Genomic DNA, 16,429 nt, shown 5'->3' on the forward strand with positions numbered 1-16,429 from the left:
GAGACTTACCCACTTTTATATTCTTTAAAAGTGCCAGTACTTCCTCTACTTTAATCATCATAGTTTCCATAATTACCCTACTTGTTTCCCTTACACAATTCAGTATCCTTCTCCTTAGTGAATACCAAAGAAAATAAATTGTTCAAAATCTCCCCCATCTCTTTTGGCTCTGCACATAGCTGTCCACTCTGATTCTCTTAAGGGACCAACTTTATCCCTCACTATCCTTTTGCTATTAATATAACTGTAGAAACGCTTTGGATTTATTTTCACCTTACTTGCCAAAGCAACCTCATATCTTCTTTTAGCTTTTCTAATTTCTTTCTTAAGATTCTTTTTACATTCTTTATATACCTTGAGCACCTCACTTACTCCATGCTGCCTATATTTATTGTAGATCTCTCTCTTTTTCTGAACCAAGTTTCCAATGTCCCTTGAAAGCCATGGCTCTCTCAAACTTTTAACCTTTCCTTTCAACCTAACAGGAACATAAAGATTCTGTACCCTCAAAATTTTACCTTTAAATGACCTCCATTTCTCTATTACATCCTTCCCATAAAACAAATTGTCCTGATCCACTCCTCCTAAATCCTTTCGCATCTCTTCAAAGTTAGCCTTTCTCCAATCAAAAATCTCAACCCTGGGTCCAGTCCTATCCTTCTCCATAATTATATTGAAACTAATGGCATTGTGATCACTGGACCTGAAGTGCTCCCCAACACATACCTCCGTCACTTGACCTATCTCATTCCCTAACAGGAGATCCAACACTGCCCCTTCTCTAGTTGGTACCTCTATGTATTGCTGCAAAAAACTATCCTGCACACATTTTACAAACTCTAAGCCATCCAGCCCTTTTACAGAATGGTCTTCCCAGTCTATGTGTGGAAAATTAAAATCTCCCACAATCACAACCTTGTGCTTACACAAATATCTGCTATCTCCTTACAAATTTGCTCCTCCAATTCTCGCTCCCCATTAGGTGGTCTAAAATATACCCCGTTAAGTGTTACTACACCTTTCCCATTCCTCAATTCCACCCAAATAGTCTCCCTAGATGAGCCCTCTAATCTATCCTGCCAAAGCACCGCTGTAATATTTTCTCCGACAAGCAATGCAACACCTCCCCCTCTTGCCCCTCCGATTCTATCACATCTGAAGTAACGAAATCCAGGAATATTTAGTTGCCAATCACACTCCTCCTGCAACCATGTTTCACTAATAGCTACAACATCATATTTCCAGGTATCAATCCATGCTCTAAGCTCATCCATCTTTCTTGCAATGCTCCTAGCATTAAAATAGATGCATTTAAGAAACTCTCTACCTCTTACTCTCTTTTTATCCCTAATGGTGCAAACAACTTTATTATCTTTTTCTTCCTTCTCCCCTATATCTTTGGTCTGAGTGTTCCCCTTCTCTGTCACCTGCCTATCCTCCCTCACACACTGTCTACAAGCTTTCTCTATTTGTGAACTAACCTCCTCTCTCCTAGTTTCTTCAATTTGATTCCCACTCCCCCAACCATTCTAGTTTAAAGTCTCCCCAGTAGCCTTTGCAAATCTCCCCGCCAGGATATTGGTCCCCCTAGGATTCAAGTGCAACCCGTCCTTTTTGTACAGATCACACCTGCCCCAAAAGAGGTCCCAATGATCCAGAAACTTGAATCCCTGCCCCCTGCTCCAATCCCTCAGCCATGCGTTTATCCTCCACCTCATTCCATTCCTACTCTCACTGTCGCGTGGCACAGGCAGTAATCCCGAGATTACTACCTTTGCGGTCCTTCTTCTCAACTCCCTTCCTAACTCCCTATATTCTCCTTTCAGGACCTCTTCCCTTTTCCTACCTATGTCATTGGTACCTATATGTACCGTGACCTCTGGCTCCTCACCCTCCCACTTCAGAATATCTTGGACACGATCAGAAACATCCCGGACCCTGGCACCAGGGAGACAAACTACCATCCAGGTCTCCTGACTGCTTCCACAGAATCGCCTATCTGACCCCCTAACTATCGAGTTCCCTATTACTACTGCCTTCCTCTTCCTTTCCCTACCCTTCTGAGCTACAGGGCCGGAGGCACGGCCACTGTTGCTTCCCCCAAATAGGCTGCCCCCCCTGCCCAACAGTACTCAAACAGGAGTACTTATTGTCAAGGGGTACAGTCACTAGGGTACTCTCTAGTACCTGACTCTTCCCCATCCCTCTCCGAACCATGACCCACTTGTCTGCCTCCCGTGGCCCTCCCGTGCCTGTAACTCCTCTCTATCATCTCCTCACTCTCCCTAAAGGTCATTGAGCTGCAGCTCCAGTTCCTTAACACGGTCCCCTAGGAGCTGCAGCTCGGCGTACCTGGCGCAGATACGGACGTCCGGGAGGCTAGGAGTCTCCAGGACCTCCCACATCCAACACCGAGAACAACAAGCTGCCCTCACACTCATAATTCCCCCTTTCCTCAAATAACAGGAAAAATTGAAAACTAAACCTACCTTGCCTCGCCTGTTTCCGCCTAAGCCCGTTGAGCCCAAGCCCTTAAGCTTTCACTCTGCTCCTGGCTCACTCCGCTGCCTGCCCGCAAAACGATGCTGCTCGCTGTATAAGGCTGTGTTCCTTTTAAATCTTCCACGCATCACTGCCGGACGTCACACGCCTGCGCAGTCCCGCTTCTCTTAACTCTGATGAGAAGAAGAAAAAATCAAAATGGCTCCTGCCACACTCCCGCTCCAATTCTCAGACTTCCTTCTCCAAATTAAACCCGAATCAGGATTTCTGACTTTTTAAATCTTGTGCGCCTCACTGCCCGACATCACATGCCTGTGCAGTCCAGCCTCTCTTAACTCCGATGAGAAGAAGAAAAAAATCAAAATGGCTCCCGCCGCACTCCAGCTCCAATTCTCAGACTTCCTTCTCCAAATCCTTGGTGATGTTTATGCCGAGGAACTTAAAGCTGTTCACACTCTCAACTCCTGATCTATTAATGTCAATAGGGGCTAGCCTGTCTCTTCTCCTCCTGTAGTCTACAACCAGCTCCTTTGTTTTTGTGACATTGAGGGAGAGGTTATTTTCTTGTGCTAATGGGCATGTTTTTACAAAATTCTCTGTTCTGGAAATCAACAAATGAGTATAGGTCAAAGTAAGTTTATTATCAAAGTACATATACAGTATGTCACCCTATAAAGAAGAAAGGCAGCACCAATGTGGACATTCAAACAGTGTGCAAAAGATAACAAACTGCAAATACAAGAAGAAAAATAATAAGCAAATAACATCGAGAGAATAGCAACATCAAAAACCTACAGCACAGTACAGACCCTTTGGCCCACAAAGCTGTGCTGAACATGTCCTTACTTGTAGAAATTACTTAGGGTTACCCATAGCCCTCGATTTTACTGAGCTCCATGTACCTGTCTAGCAGTCTCTCAAAAGACCCTATCGTATCCGCCTCCACCACTGTCGCCGGCAGCTCATTCCATGCACTCACCGCTATCTATGTAAACAAAAAAGAACTTACCCCTGACATCTCCTCTGTATCTACTTCCAAGCACCTTAAAACTGTGCTCTCTCGTGCTAGCCATTTCAACCCTGGGAAAAAGCCTCTGACTACCCACACAATCAATGCCTCTCATCATCTTATACGCCTCTATCAGGTCACCTCTCATCCTCCGTTGCTCCAAGGAAGAAAGGCCGATTTCACTCAACTTATTTTCACAAGGTATGCTCCCCAATCCAGGCAATATCCTGTAAATCTCATCTGCATTCTTTCTGTGGTTTCCACATCCTTCATATAGTGAGGCGACCAGAACTGAGCATAATACTCCAAGTGGGGTCTGACCAGGGTCCTGTATAGCTGCAACATTACGTCTTGGCTGCTAAACTCAATCCCATGATTGATGAAGGCCAATGTACTGTATGCTTTCTTAACCACAGAGTCAACCTGCGCAGCAGCTTTGAGTGTCCTATGGACTCGGACCTCAAGATCCCTCTGATCCTCTACACTGCCAAGAGTCTTACCATTAATTCTATATTATGTCATCATATTTGACCTACCAAAATGAGCTACCTCACATTTATCTGGGTTGAACTTCATCTGCCACTTATCAGCCTAGTTTTACATCCTATCAATGTCCCACTCTAACGTCTGACAGCCGTCCACTCTATCCACAACTCCCCCAACCTTTGTGTCATCAGCAAGACTACTAACCCATCCCTGCACTTATTCATCAAGGTCATTTATAAAAATCTTGAAGAGCAGGGATCCCAGAACAGATCCCCGAGTCATACCACGACCGACCTCCATGCAGAATATGACCTGTCTACAACCACTCCCTGCCTTCTGTGGGCAAGCCAGTTCTAGATCCACAAAGCAATATCCCCTTGGATCCCCTGCCTCCTTACTTTATCAATAAGCCTTGAATGGGGCACCTGTCAAATGCCTTGCTGAAAACCAAATGCGCTACTTCTACTGCTCTTCCTTCATCAGTGTGTTTAGTCACACCCTCAAAAAATTCAATTTGGCTCATAAAGCACAAACTGCTTTTCACAAAACTATACTGACTATTCCTAATCATTTTATGCCTCTCCAAATGTTCATAAATCCTGCCTCTCAGGATCTTCTCCATCAGTTTGCCAACAGCTGAAGTAAGATTTACTGGTCTATAATTTCCTGGGCTATCTCTACTCCCTTTCTTGAATAAAGGAACAACATCTGCAACCCTCCAATCCTCCAGAACCTCTCCCGTCCCTATTGATGATGCAAAGATCATCATTAGAGGATCAGCAATCTCCTCCCTTGGCTCCCACAGGAGCCTGGGGTACATCTCATCCGGACCCAGTGACTTATCCAACTTGATGCTTTCCAAAAGCTCCAGCACATCCTCTTTCTTAATATCTACATGCTGTAGCGATGTGCTACACACAGCGCTGAAATAACGACACGCAGTCGGTAAGTCGTTTCGAGACTAGTTTATTCAAACTTCGCGGCGCTGGCATTTAATCCCTAGCGCCCGCCCTCTCCGGGCGGAAATGACATCAGAGGTGCATTACCAAAGTCTCCCCCACGCGCTGGCTATTTGTGAGCCGGTTCGCCTGCACAGAAAGTGGGTCGCCACATAACCCGCCCCCCAGAACCGGCGATACACCCCCCAATATCCACTGTCTGGATCAGCCTCTGTTTGGGAGGTCTGCCTCTGCGCCGCGGTGCCTGAACCTCGACCGGCTGCGCCAAATCCACATGGGCTGGTTTGAGTCAGTCCACTGTGAAAACCTCCTCTCTCCCCCCAATGTCCAGAATGTACGTGGACCATTTGTTGTTGATCACCTTGAACGGCCCCTCGTACGGCCGCTGTAGCGGTGCCCGGTGTCCGCCCCTTCGTACAAACACAAACTTACAGTCCTGCAGGTCTTTGGGTACATGGGTCGGGGCCTGCCCGTGTTGTGAAGTCGGTACGGGGGCCAGGTTGCCGAGCCTTACGTGTAGTCCATCCAGGACTGCTGCGGGTTCTTCCTCTTGCCCCCTTGGGGCTGGTATGAACTCTCCCAGGACGGCCAGGGGTGCGCCGTACACCAACTCGGCCGATGAGGCGTGCAGATCCTCTTTGGGCGCTGTACGAATTCCAAGCAGGACCCAGGGAAGCTCGTCCACCCAGTTAGGTCCTCTCAGGTGGGCCATGAGAGCCGACTTCAAGTGACGGTGGAAGCGTTCCACTAGTCTGTTCGACTGTAGGTGGTAGGCAGTAGTGTGGTGTAGCTGCGTTCCCAACAGGCTGGCCACAGCCAACCACAGGCTGGAGGTGAACTGGGCGCCTCTGTCGGAGGTAATGTGGGCCGGTACCCTGAAGCGTGCTACCCAGATTGCAGTCAGTGCTCGGGCGCCGGAATCAGCAGATGTGTTGGTGAGCGGGACCGCCTCTGGCCACTTCGTGACCTGGTCTACCATAGTTAGGAGGTACCGCGCTCCTTGGGACACTGGTAGGGGGCCCACGATATCCACATGAATGTGGTCAAATCTCCGGTGGGTGGGTTCGAACTGCTGCGGCGGGGCTTTAGTGTGCCGCTGCACCTTGGCTGTTTGGTACTGCGCGCACGTTCTGGCCCATTCACTGACCTGCTTGCGAAGTCCGTGCCAAGTGAACTTGCTGGAGACCAGTCGGACGGTTGTCCTGATAGATGGGTGCGCCAAACCGTGTATGGAGTCGAAAACTCGCCGTCTCCAGGCTGCCGGGACGATGGGGCGAGGTTGGCTGGTAGCCACGTCGCACAGGAGGGTCCTCTCACCTGGGCCTATGAGAAAGTCCTGCAGCTGCAAACCCGAGACTGTGGTCCTGTAGCTGGGCACCTCGTCGTCTGCCTGCTGCGCCTCCGCCAGTGCTGCATAGTCCACCCCCAGGGACAGGGCCTGGACAGCTGGTCTGGAGAGTGTGTCCGCCATGACGTTGTCCTTTCCCGAGACATGCTGGATGTCCATCGTGTACTTGGAGATGTAGGACAGATGTCGTTGCTGGCGAGTCGACCAGGGATCGGACACCTTCGTGAATGCGAAGGTCAACGGTTTGTGGTCTGTGAACGCGGTGAACGGCCTGCCTTCTAAGAAGTACCTGAAATGCTGGATTGCCAGATACAGTGCCAACAGTTCCCAGTCGAAAGCACTGTACTTGAGTTTGGGTGGTCGTAGGTGCTCGCTGAAGAACGCCAAGGGTTGCCAGCGCCCCTCGATGAGCTGCTCCAGCACCCCACCGACTGCCATGTTGGATGCGTCCACCGTGAGTGCGGTCGGAACGTCCGTTCTGGGGTGCACCAGCATCACGGCATCTGCCAAGGCTTCCTTGGCTTTAACGAAAGCGGCCGCGGCCTTCTCATCCCAAGTAATGTCCTTGCCTTTACCCGACATCAGGGTGTACAAAGGACGCATGATACGGGCTGCTGAGGGGAGGAAACGGTGGTAGAAGTTCACCATACCAACAAACTCCTGCAGGCCTTTGATCGTGTTGGGCCGGGCAAAGTGGCGGATCGCGTCTACCTTGGCGGGCAGAGGTGTTGCCCCGTCTTTGGTAATCCTGTGGCCCAGGAAGTCAATGGTATCGAGGTAGAGCTGGCGGAGGTGGGACAGATGTTCCTGGCGACTACTGCTGGCTATAAGGATGTCATCCAAATAGATGAACGGAAAGTCTAGGTTGCGTCCCACCGCGTCCATTAGCTGCTGGAACGTCTGTGCGGCATTCTTCAGGCCGAACGGCATTCAGAGGAACTCGAACAGGCCGAACGGGGTGACAAGTGCTGTTTTGAGGATGTCTTCAAGGTGAACCGGGATTTGATGGTATCCCCGGACGAGGTCTACTTTGGAAAATATTCTTGCCCCGTGCAGGTTTGCTGCGAAGTCCTGTATGTGCGGCACGGGGTAGCGGTCTGGAGTTGTAGCCTCGTTCAGTCTGTGCTAGTCGCCGCATGGTCTCCAACCCCCAGCTGCTTTGGGCACCATGTGCAGGGGGGAGGCCCATGGGCTGTCGGACCTCCGTACGATCCCCAATTCCTCCATCCTCTTGAACTCCTCCTTCGCCAGGCGGAGCTTTTCCGGGGGGAGCCTTCGTGCGCGGGCGTGGAAGGGCGGTCCCTTGGTTGGGATGTGGTGCTGAACCCCGTGTCTGGTGAATTTGTTGTCTGACAGCATGGTGGAGTCCAGGTGTGGGGCCGGCAACTTGACTTCACGCAGGGAGAACGTCTGGAAACTCTCAGCATGTACCAGTCTTTTTCCTTGCAAGTCGACCAGCAGGCTGTGAGCTCGCAAGAAGTCCGCCCCCAGGAGTGGTTGGGCCTCCGCGGCCAGTGTGAAGTCCCACATGAACCAGCTGGCGCCGAACTGCAGCTGCACTGTGTGGGTGCAGTAGGTCCGTATTGTGCTGCCATTTGCGGCCCTCAGGGTGGGTCCTGGCTTCCTGTTGCGGATGTCGTACCCCGTCGGGGGCAAGACGCTGATTTCCGCTCTGGTGTCGACCAAGAAGTGGCGTCCCGACTGTTTGTCCCAGACGTACAAGAGGCTGTCCTGGTGGCCAGCCGCCATAGTCATTAGCGGCAGCTGGCCCTGGCCCTTGTAGGGCGGGCGACAACCGCGGGCTTTTGTGCCCCACCGCTGGTGGTAGAAAAACCACTGTTCACTGGCCTCCTCACTCCTGCCTCTGTGTTGTGTGCGCCCCCCTGCCGGGCCTGGTCTGATCTGCTGTTGGGCGTGTGGGCTGGTAATCTGACCGACGGGCGCCACGCTCTCCCTCTTGGCTTTCCACAGCATGTCTGCCTGGGCCGCCACCTTCCGGGGCTCACTGAAATCTGCGTTGGCCAGCAGCAGATGTATATCCTCGGGCAGTTGCTCTCGGAACGCTTGCTCGAACATGAGGCAGGGCTTGTGTCCGTCAGCCAGGGTTAGCATCTCATTCATCAATGCTGACGGCAGTCTGCCTCCCAAACCGCCCAGGTGAAGCAGGCGGGCACCCCACTCACGCCGTGAGAGGCCAAAGGTCCCAATGAGCAGCACTTTAAATGCTTCATATTTGCCTTCTTCCGGGGGCGACTGTATGAAATCCGCAACCTGGGCGGCCGTCTCCTGGTCAAGGGCGCTCACCACGTTGTAGTAACGCGTGGAATCAGAAGATGTCTGCTGAATCTGGAACTGGGCTTCTGCTTGGCTAAACCACACGCGTGGTTGCAGCGTCCAGAAAGTCGGCAGTTTTAGCGAAACTGCGTGAACAGATGAAGAGTTGGTCATCTTTGGTCCAAATCCCGTTTGGACCGTCGGGGTCACCAATGTAGCGATGTGCTACACACAGCGCTGAAATAACGCCACGCAGTTGGTAAGTCGTTTCGAGACTAGTTTATTCAAACTTCGTGGCGCTAGCATTTAATCCCTAGCGCCCGCACTCTCCGGGCGGAAATGACGTCAGAGGTGCATTACTAAAGTCTCCCCCCGCGCGCTGGCTATTTGTGAGCCGGTTCGCCTGCGCAAAAAGTGGGTCGTCACAATGCTCAAGTTTTTTAGTCCACTGTAAATCATCCCTACAATTGCTAAGATCCTTTTCTGTAGTGAATACTGAAGCAAAATACTCATTAAGTACCTGTGCTATCTCCTCCAGTTCCATACACACTTTTCACTGTCACACTTTTGATTGGTCCTATTCTGTCACACCTTGCTCTTCACATATTTGTAGAATGCCTTGAGGTTTTCCTTAATCCTGTCCCTCAAGGTCTTCTTATGGCCCCTTCTGGCTCTCCTAATTTCCTTCTTAAGCTCCTTCCTTCTAACCTTATAATCTTCTGAATATCTATCATTACCTGGTTTTTTGAACCTTTTGTAAGCTCTTCTTGACTAGATTTACAACAGCCTTGTGCACCATGGTTCCTGTACCCTACCATCCTTTCCCTGCCTCATTGGAACGTACCTATGCAGAACTCCATGCATATATCCCATGAACATTTGCCACATTTCTTCCATTCACTTCCTGAGAACATCTGTTCCCAATTTATGCTTCCAAGTTCCTGCCTGATAGCCTCATATTTCTCCTTACTCCAATTAAATGCTTTCCTAACTTGTCTGTCTCTATCCCTCTCCAATGCTGGTAAAGGAGATAGAATTGTGATCACATAGAATTGTAATTGAGAATGTGAAATGTAATTAAATTCAAGAAAGGAGACAGAGCAGGAAGCCAAAGTCCAGTTTTCCTTTTAAACCATTGGGCAATTACTGGAATTCATTATTTTGGAATTTGTAGAGGGCAGTTGAACGGAATCAACATACATTTATGTAAGGTAAACCATATTTGATTAATCTATTAGGGCTCTTTAAAGATGTAATGAGCACAGTTATAAAGTTGAATACAGTGGTATTTTGATATCCAAAGGCATTTAATATGTTATGAGCATATGGCATTAGAGATACATCATCATCGTTAAGAGCCATATTGTATGACGTGGGTCATCATAGTCTATTTGACCATGATTGTTCTTAGCAAATTTTTCTACAAAAGTAGTTTGCTAGTGTCGCCTTCTGGGCAGTGTCTCTACATGAAAGGTCACCCAGCTATTATCAATACCCTTCAGAGATTCTCTGCCTGGAGTCGATGGTTGCAAAACAAGTACTTGTGATATGCACCAGCTGCTCCTTTGGCTTCACATGACCTGCAGGTATTTTCCAGTCTTGTCCTTGGTTTTCTGCTGTTGGTGTGGCTGAATTTGCTGGAATTATTTATTTTATGTCACATTTTTACTTCATAAACTCAAAAAAAAAACTGACTAGAGCCCTGTAGGCAGTGCTCCTTTTAATCTCACAGGGGCCTTGAAAACCATGTATGTTTAAAACTTAGACACAAGATTCTGCATTTGTTGGAAATCTTGAAAGCACTGAAAATGCTGGAGGAACTCAGCAGGTCAGGCAGCATCTATAAAGAGGGATAAGCAATCAATGTTTTGGGCCAAGATCCTTCATTAGGACTGGAAGGGAAGAGGCAGAAGCTGGAATAACATGGTGGGGTGAGAGGGAAGAGCACAAACTGTCAGATGACAGGTGAGTCCGGGTAAGGAAGTGAAGGTAGATAGATGAGGCAGGTGGGATGAACGAGAATGATTAAGGTGGAAGATGCAAAAGGTTGAAGAAGGAATCTGCTAGGACAGGACTGTAGACTATGGAATAAAGGGAAAGGGGTATGGAATTAGAGGGAAGTGATGTGAGGTCCTGGTGCGGCCTCCTTTTCAAAGGTGAGACCTGACACAGATTAGGAGACCACTTCATCAAGCACCTTCATTCTGTTTATTGTAACGGCTAGGATCTCCTGATGGCCACCATTTCAATTCCACTTCCCATTCCCACACCGATATGTCTGTCCACAGCCTCCTTTCTTTCCACAATGAGGCCAGATGCAGGTTGGAGGAGCAACATCTCATATTCTGTCTTGGTAGTCTCCAACCTGATGGCGTCAGCATCTACTTCTCTAACTTCAGGTTACCACTCCCCTCTGTTTTCTCTCTTTCCACCCTCCCCCACTTTGTTTTCCCTCATTCCTGTGGCTCTCTCACCCCTGTTCCCCTCCCCTGCCCCTCATGATTTGTCCATCACTTCCCAGTGGTTCCCCACCTCCTTCCCTTTATTCCATGTTCTTCTATCCGCTCCTATCAGATTCCTCCTTGTTCGGCCCTTTCCCTCTACCATGTATCACCTCCCACTTCTCCCATGATTCCTTTTCATCTGCCCTTTTCCACCCATCTACTTTCCTGTTTCATGTAGATTCATTTATTATCTGCCAGCTTGTGCTTCTGTTCCCAACTTTTTATTCTGGCTTCTGCTCCCCTTCCTTTCTAGTACTGATGAAGGGTCTTGGCCCGAAATGTCAACTATTCATTTCCCTCCAGAGATGCTGCCTGCCCTGCTGTTCCTCCAGAATTTTGTGCGTGTTTCTTCTTTAGAGCTTACTCAGTTCACTAGAAAATTAATTACACTGCTGTGTAATGTGCAAAGTGTAAGGACAATAACGGGAAAAATATTCAATACTAGAGAATACTGGTCAGGCTTGATGGATCAGGCTATTGCAGTTTTTGTATAATATATTAGCATGAATAATAGATTGATTGGCAATTAGAAAACAAGTTAGAATTAGTTTTATTTTATTTAGTGATACAGTGTGGAGGACCACCTCCCAGTCCTTTGAGGCACACCATCCCAGCTACCCCACAATCTGGATTAATTCTAACCTAATGGCACAATTTACAATGACCAACTAACCTATCTGGTACATCTTTGGACTCGTGGGAGGAAAGTGGAGCACCCGGGGGAAAATCATGCATTCCACAGGGAGGACATACAGACTCATTACAGAACGGTGCCGGAATTGAACTCTGAACTTCAGAACTCCCCGAGCTGTAATAGTGTTGCACTAATTGCTATGCTCACGTGGTATCTGTGACTTGTGGGTTGCTGTGATCAGTACCGGGACCAAAGCCATTTACAAATCTAGGTTAATGATTTAGAGAAAAGGCCAAAATAGGCTGGATTTTGTTTTATTGGGTAGTTGAGGAATAAACAGGAAAATAGATCCTAGGCCAAGATCAGATCAGTATAGTCTTTCATTGAAGACACAGTAAGTTTTATAACATTTGTGAAAATTGCATATATGAATATATGATTATTGCATTCTATATTTTATATTTGCAGGGTATAAAAGGATTATGGAAAGGGATGGGAAGTACATTCATTGTTCAAGGAATAGCTCTGGGTACTGAAGGAATCATCAGTGAATTCACGCCTCTTCCTAGGTAAGTGAGAATTCTGTGCTATTTAAAATCCACTTCAATTTGTCACAGAAAGTTAATAACTAAGTCAGTTCTCTTCCTTTAGCATAATAAACTTTATGAATAAAACCATAAAGAGAAACCATGTTGCTGAGGATTTCTGGGGGTGTTGGGGATTCAATTCATTTTTGTATTTGGAGAAATGATTAAAAATTGCTTGAGTTAGTTTTGCAATAATCAGAATCAGATTTAATATCACTGGCATATGTCATGAAATTTGTTGTTTTGCAGCAGCGATACATTGCAATTTATAATAATAATAAAAACTAAATTGAAATAATTATTTTAAAAAATACATAAGCATTGCAAAAAGAGAGCAAAAAGGGGAAAATATTGAGGTAGTGTTGGATTCTTATGTTTTTGATCCAGGGTTCAGAAAAGGGACACCTACTTGTTGTTTCACGATAATTTTATTCAGATTTGATAGAATAAAGAAAACACAGACAAAAGAGCGATAGAGATCTACTAGTTGAAGAGAGAGGGGAAAAGATTAAAGATGGCGCCTAGCCTAGAACAGCAATTTTGTACCACAGAGAATAGGAAACTTCCATTCGGATCTAGAGATAAGAATTAACCGAGTAGAAAGCACTTACTCAATTTTCTTTGTTACTAATTTTTTATTGCAACACCAACAAATTACATTCAATAAACCAATTGCTAATTACATTTTAACTGTTTAACCCAGCCACCCCCCAACCTTCCTCACCATCCCCCTTCTACCCCTCTCTCCCCCCCATCCCTCTCCCCTCCACCAACCAACTGAATAGTTGTGCACACACAGACAGAGCATTCCTATTTTAACAAAAGAACTTCTCAGTTAGATATCAAATTTGTCCACATTCAGATTGTGTTTGGTCGTGCATCATTTACTCTTGCTGATGAAGGTTCCAAGTAAGGAATGTCAAAAAAGCCCCGAAGCCAGTGAGTACTGGAAATATCATGAGGAGGTTTCCAATGCTGGATTACAATCTTCTTAGCTGCAGTCAGGCCTGCCAGCCAGACTTTGCGTGTTTTCTCCGTGAGGGAAAGGTGGGAGTCGTCATTTAGAAGATGTACAGCGGCGTCCATTGGTAATTGTACCCCCGTTAGTTCTGTAAGAGTACTGATAACCTTCCCCCACAAACCAAAAACCCCTGGACATTCCCATACAACATGTATAAAAGAGCCAACAGTTCCGTGGGGGCAAAATGAGCAATATGGGTCAGGAACCAGTCCCATTTGATGTCTAATTCTTGGTGTTAGATATGCTCTATGACAAAATTTCAAGTGTATATACCGATGATTTGGGTTTTTTGAAGCACTGGCAGCATTATCCCAAATCACATCCCAGTCTAAGTCTTGTCCCAATTCAGATATGTCCCTATCCCAGGCTTTCATTCCTGATGTGGGTATATAATTCTGGGAGTTTAATTTATCATAGATATATGACACTATCTGTCCTGGAGCACCCTGTATCCAACTTAAAATGGGTTGGTCCTTTAAATCTGGCCCCCAGGGAATGCTGTAGGCTTTACAAGCTGATCTTACTGTAAAGTAGAAGAAAAGAGAGTGTTTATCAATATTATATCGAGATATCAGTTCTTGAAAGCTAAGGATAGCACTTGCCCCATTAATATCTTGAAGTGTAATAATACCTTTATTCTCCCAAGTTCTATTAGTGAATGGTTTCCCCCCAGATAGAAAATGATTATTGTTCCATAATGGAGATGATTTGCACCATACACTTTTAAATTTTAGGAATTTTTCTGCTGCTCTAAACACTTGTAGCATATGGGTTAAAATTGGACCGTAATACAAATCACATTTTTTGGTAGACATACCTATAAGGAGAAAGTCCTTCAACCTTGGTGCTGTTAGCTCTTGTTCTATATTTTTCCATAATGAAACTTTATCCTCCTCCATCCAATAGCTAAGACTTTTTAATACAAATGCCCAGTGATACAATTTAAAATTTGGACATGCCAATCCCCCATCCGACTTTTATAATTGTAGAGCTGACCACTTTATATTAGGTCGTTTACTGTTCCAAACATAGCATCGTAGTAAGGAGTCCAATTTTTGCCAATATCCTGCTGGAGGTGCAAGTGGGATCATTGAGCTGATAAAATTAATGCAGAGTAAGATGTTCATTTTAATGACCGATATATGGGCTGGGACTGATGCTGGCAGGTGTCTCCATCTATTAATATCTTCTATTTTTTCAAAATTAAAGAGTAATTTGTTTTAGCCACAGAAGATAGGGAAGCAATAACTTTAATACCCAAGTAGCGGACCTCATTTGTAACCTTAATCTGGGGAGGGAGAGGCACCTTACTTTTAACCGTATTAATCAGCATCAGTACTGATTTTGACAAATTAACTTTGTATCCTGAAAGAAATCCAAATTGCTGCAGTGTTTTTAAAACATAAGGGAAAGTTCGTTTACCATTTGCCATATAAACTAGTGTGTCGTCTGCGTAAAGTGATATCAAATGTGAAGTTGTACCTATTGTAATAGGGGAGGTCTGAGGAGAGTTTTTAATTAAATGTGCAAGTGGTTCAATAGATATAGTAAAAATTAAAGGGGACAAAGGGTCCCCTTGTCGTGTGCCCTGTCCTATGTCAAATAACTCTGAGAAACCTCCTCCCACACATACCCGGGCTGAAGGATTAGCGTACAGTGTTTGAATCGTATTGATAAATTTATCGCCGAACTTAAATTCTTTTAGAACTCTCCAAAGATATGGCCATTCAAGGCGATCGAACGCTTTTTCAGCACCTAGAAATAACAGGCCACAGGCAAGTGGGATTTTATGTGTTGCACTCAGTATGTGTAAGAGCCGGCGAATATTATCAGATGCGAGACGCCCCTTGATAAAGCCCGTTTGAACTGGGCTAATTATTTTCCCAACTACCGTCTCAAGTCTATTGGCTAAGACTTTGGAAAATATCTTGAGGTCAGCATTTATCAAGAAGATTGGACGGTAATTGGCACACTCCAAGGGGTCCTTACCGGGCTTAGGTATAACTGTGATCAGGGCTGTGTTTAGATCTCTATGGAAAGTGCCATTTCCAAAAGCATAATTTAATGTTTCTAACCATACTGGTCGAAGAATATCCCAAAGTGCTAGGTAAAGTTCCACAGGTATGACATCTATACCTGGCGTACACCCCTTATTTGTAGCTTTGACTGCTTTAAGCAGCTCATCTAGTGTAATAGGAGAGTCTAGAGTTTTAGTGTCCTCTAATGACAACGTAGGGAGGTCTAATCCACTAAAAAAATCGGTGAAGTCATTCTCAGAAGGGACTGAGTCACTTGTATACAGTTCTTTAATTCTTGAATGTCTCGTTTATTTCCTCTGTTGAAGATCCCCTTTTTTAGCTTCCTGTTGTTTGAGCGTTAGTGCCAAAAGATGGCTCAGTCTGCTGCCTTCTGCAAAATACTTACGTTTGGTTATATGGATCATATATTCTGCCCTGCTTCTTAATAAATCATTTAATTCTGCTTGTTTTGTTTTGAGCTCGTTTTCTTTTGTTGTATCACCTTTTGAGATCATTCTCCAAAACCTTACATTGTTCTTCTAGGGTGGAAATCTTTTAAAGCCGGCTTTTATGTAGATGGGCACTGAACCATATGGCGTTACTTAGTAAGAAACCCTTGATGGAGGCCCAAATCACTATCACATCTGAGACACTATTTTTATTTAAATTTATAAATTCTGTCAGTTTTGTTCTCAGTTGTGACAGAAATTCGTTGTTTTTTAGAAGGGTTGAGTTAAACCTCCACCTAGTAGCCTTATTTTTAATTTTGCCATAATTAAAAGTAGATATGACTGGGTTGTAATTAGATAGATGTCTGGGCAAAAATTCTATTGAGTGTATTAAAGGCAGCAGACCGGAGGATACAAGAATGTAATCTATCCAAGAGAAAGTTTTATGTCTTGTGGAGAAGAAGGTATAGTCTTTAACAAATGGATTATGCACCCTCCACACATCAGTTAAATTTAAATCCGTTAGAAAAAGGTTAAGTGCTTTGGAAGCAGATCCTTGAGAGCTTGATATAGTTGAGGAAGATTTATCGAGGTTAATGTTACCAAAGCATTCATGTCCGAACCAACATATAGTTGGT

The 16,429-nt window shown here is 45.8% G+C and overlaps 1 protein-coding gene across 1 annotated transcript in view; it reads left to right on the top strand.

The window, feature by feature from the left end:
• slc25a46 (solute carrier family 25 member 46) overlaps positions 1-16,429 on the top strand; it is a 56,398-nt gene that overhangs the window by 20,020 nt on the left and 19,949 nt on the right. Inside the window, exon 6 of the mRNA XM_073068222.1 lies at positions 12,185-12,285. Coding sequence (XP_072924323.1) covers positions 12,185-12,285 — 101 coding nt within the window. The remainder of the gene's footprint in view (positions 1-12,184; positions 12,286-16,429) is intronic.

This window comes from Hemitrygon akajei, chromosome 2 (assembly GCF_048418815.1).
Source record: "Hemitrygon akajei chromosome 2, sHemAka1.3, whole genome shotgun sequence".
Classification (NCBI taxonomy): Eukaryota; Metazoa; Chordata; class Chondrichthyes; order Myliobatiformes; family Dasyatidae; genus Hemitrygon; species Hemitrygon akajei.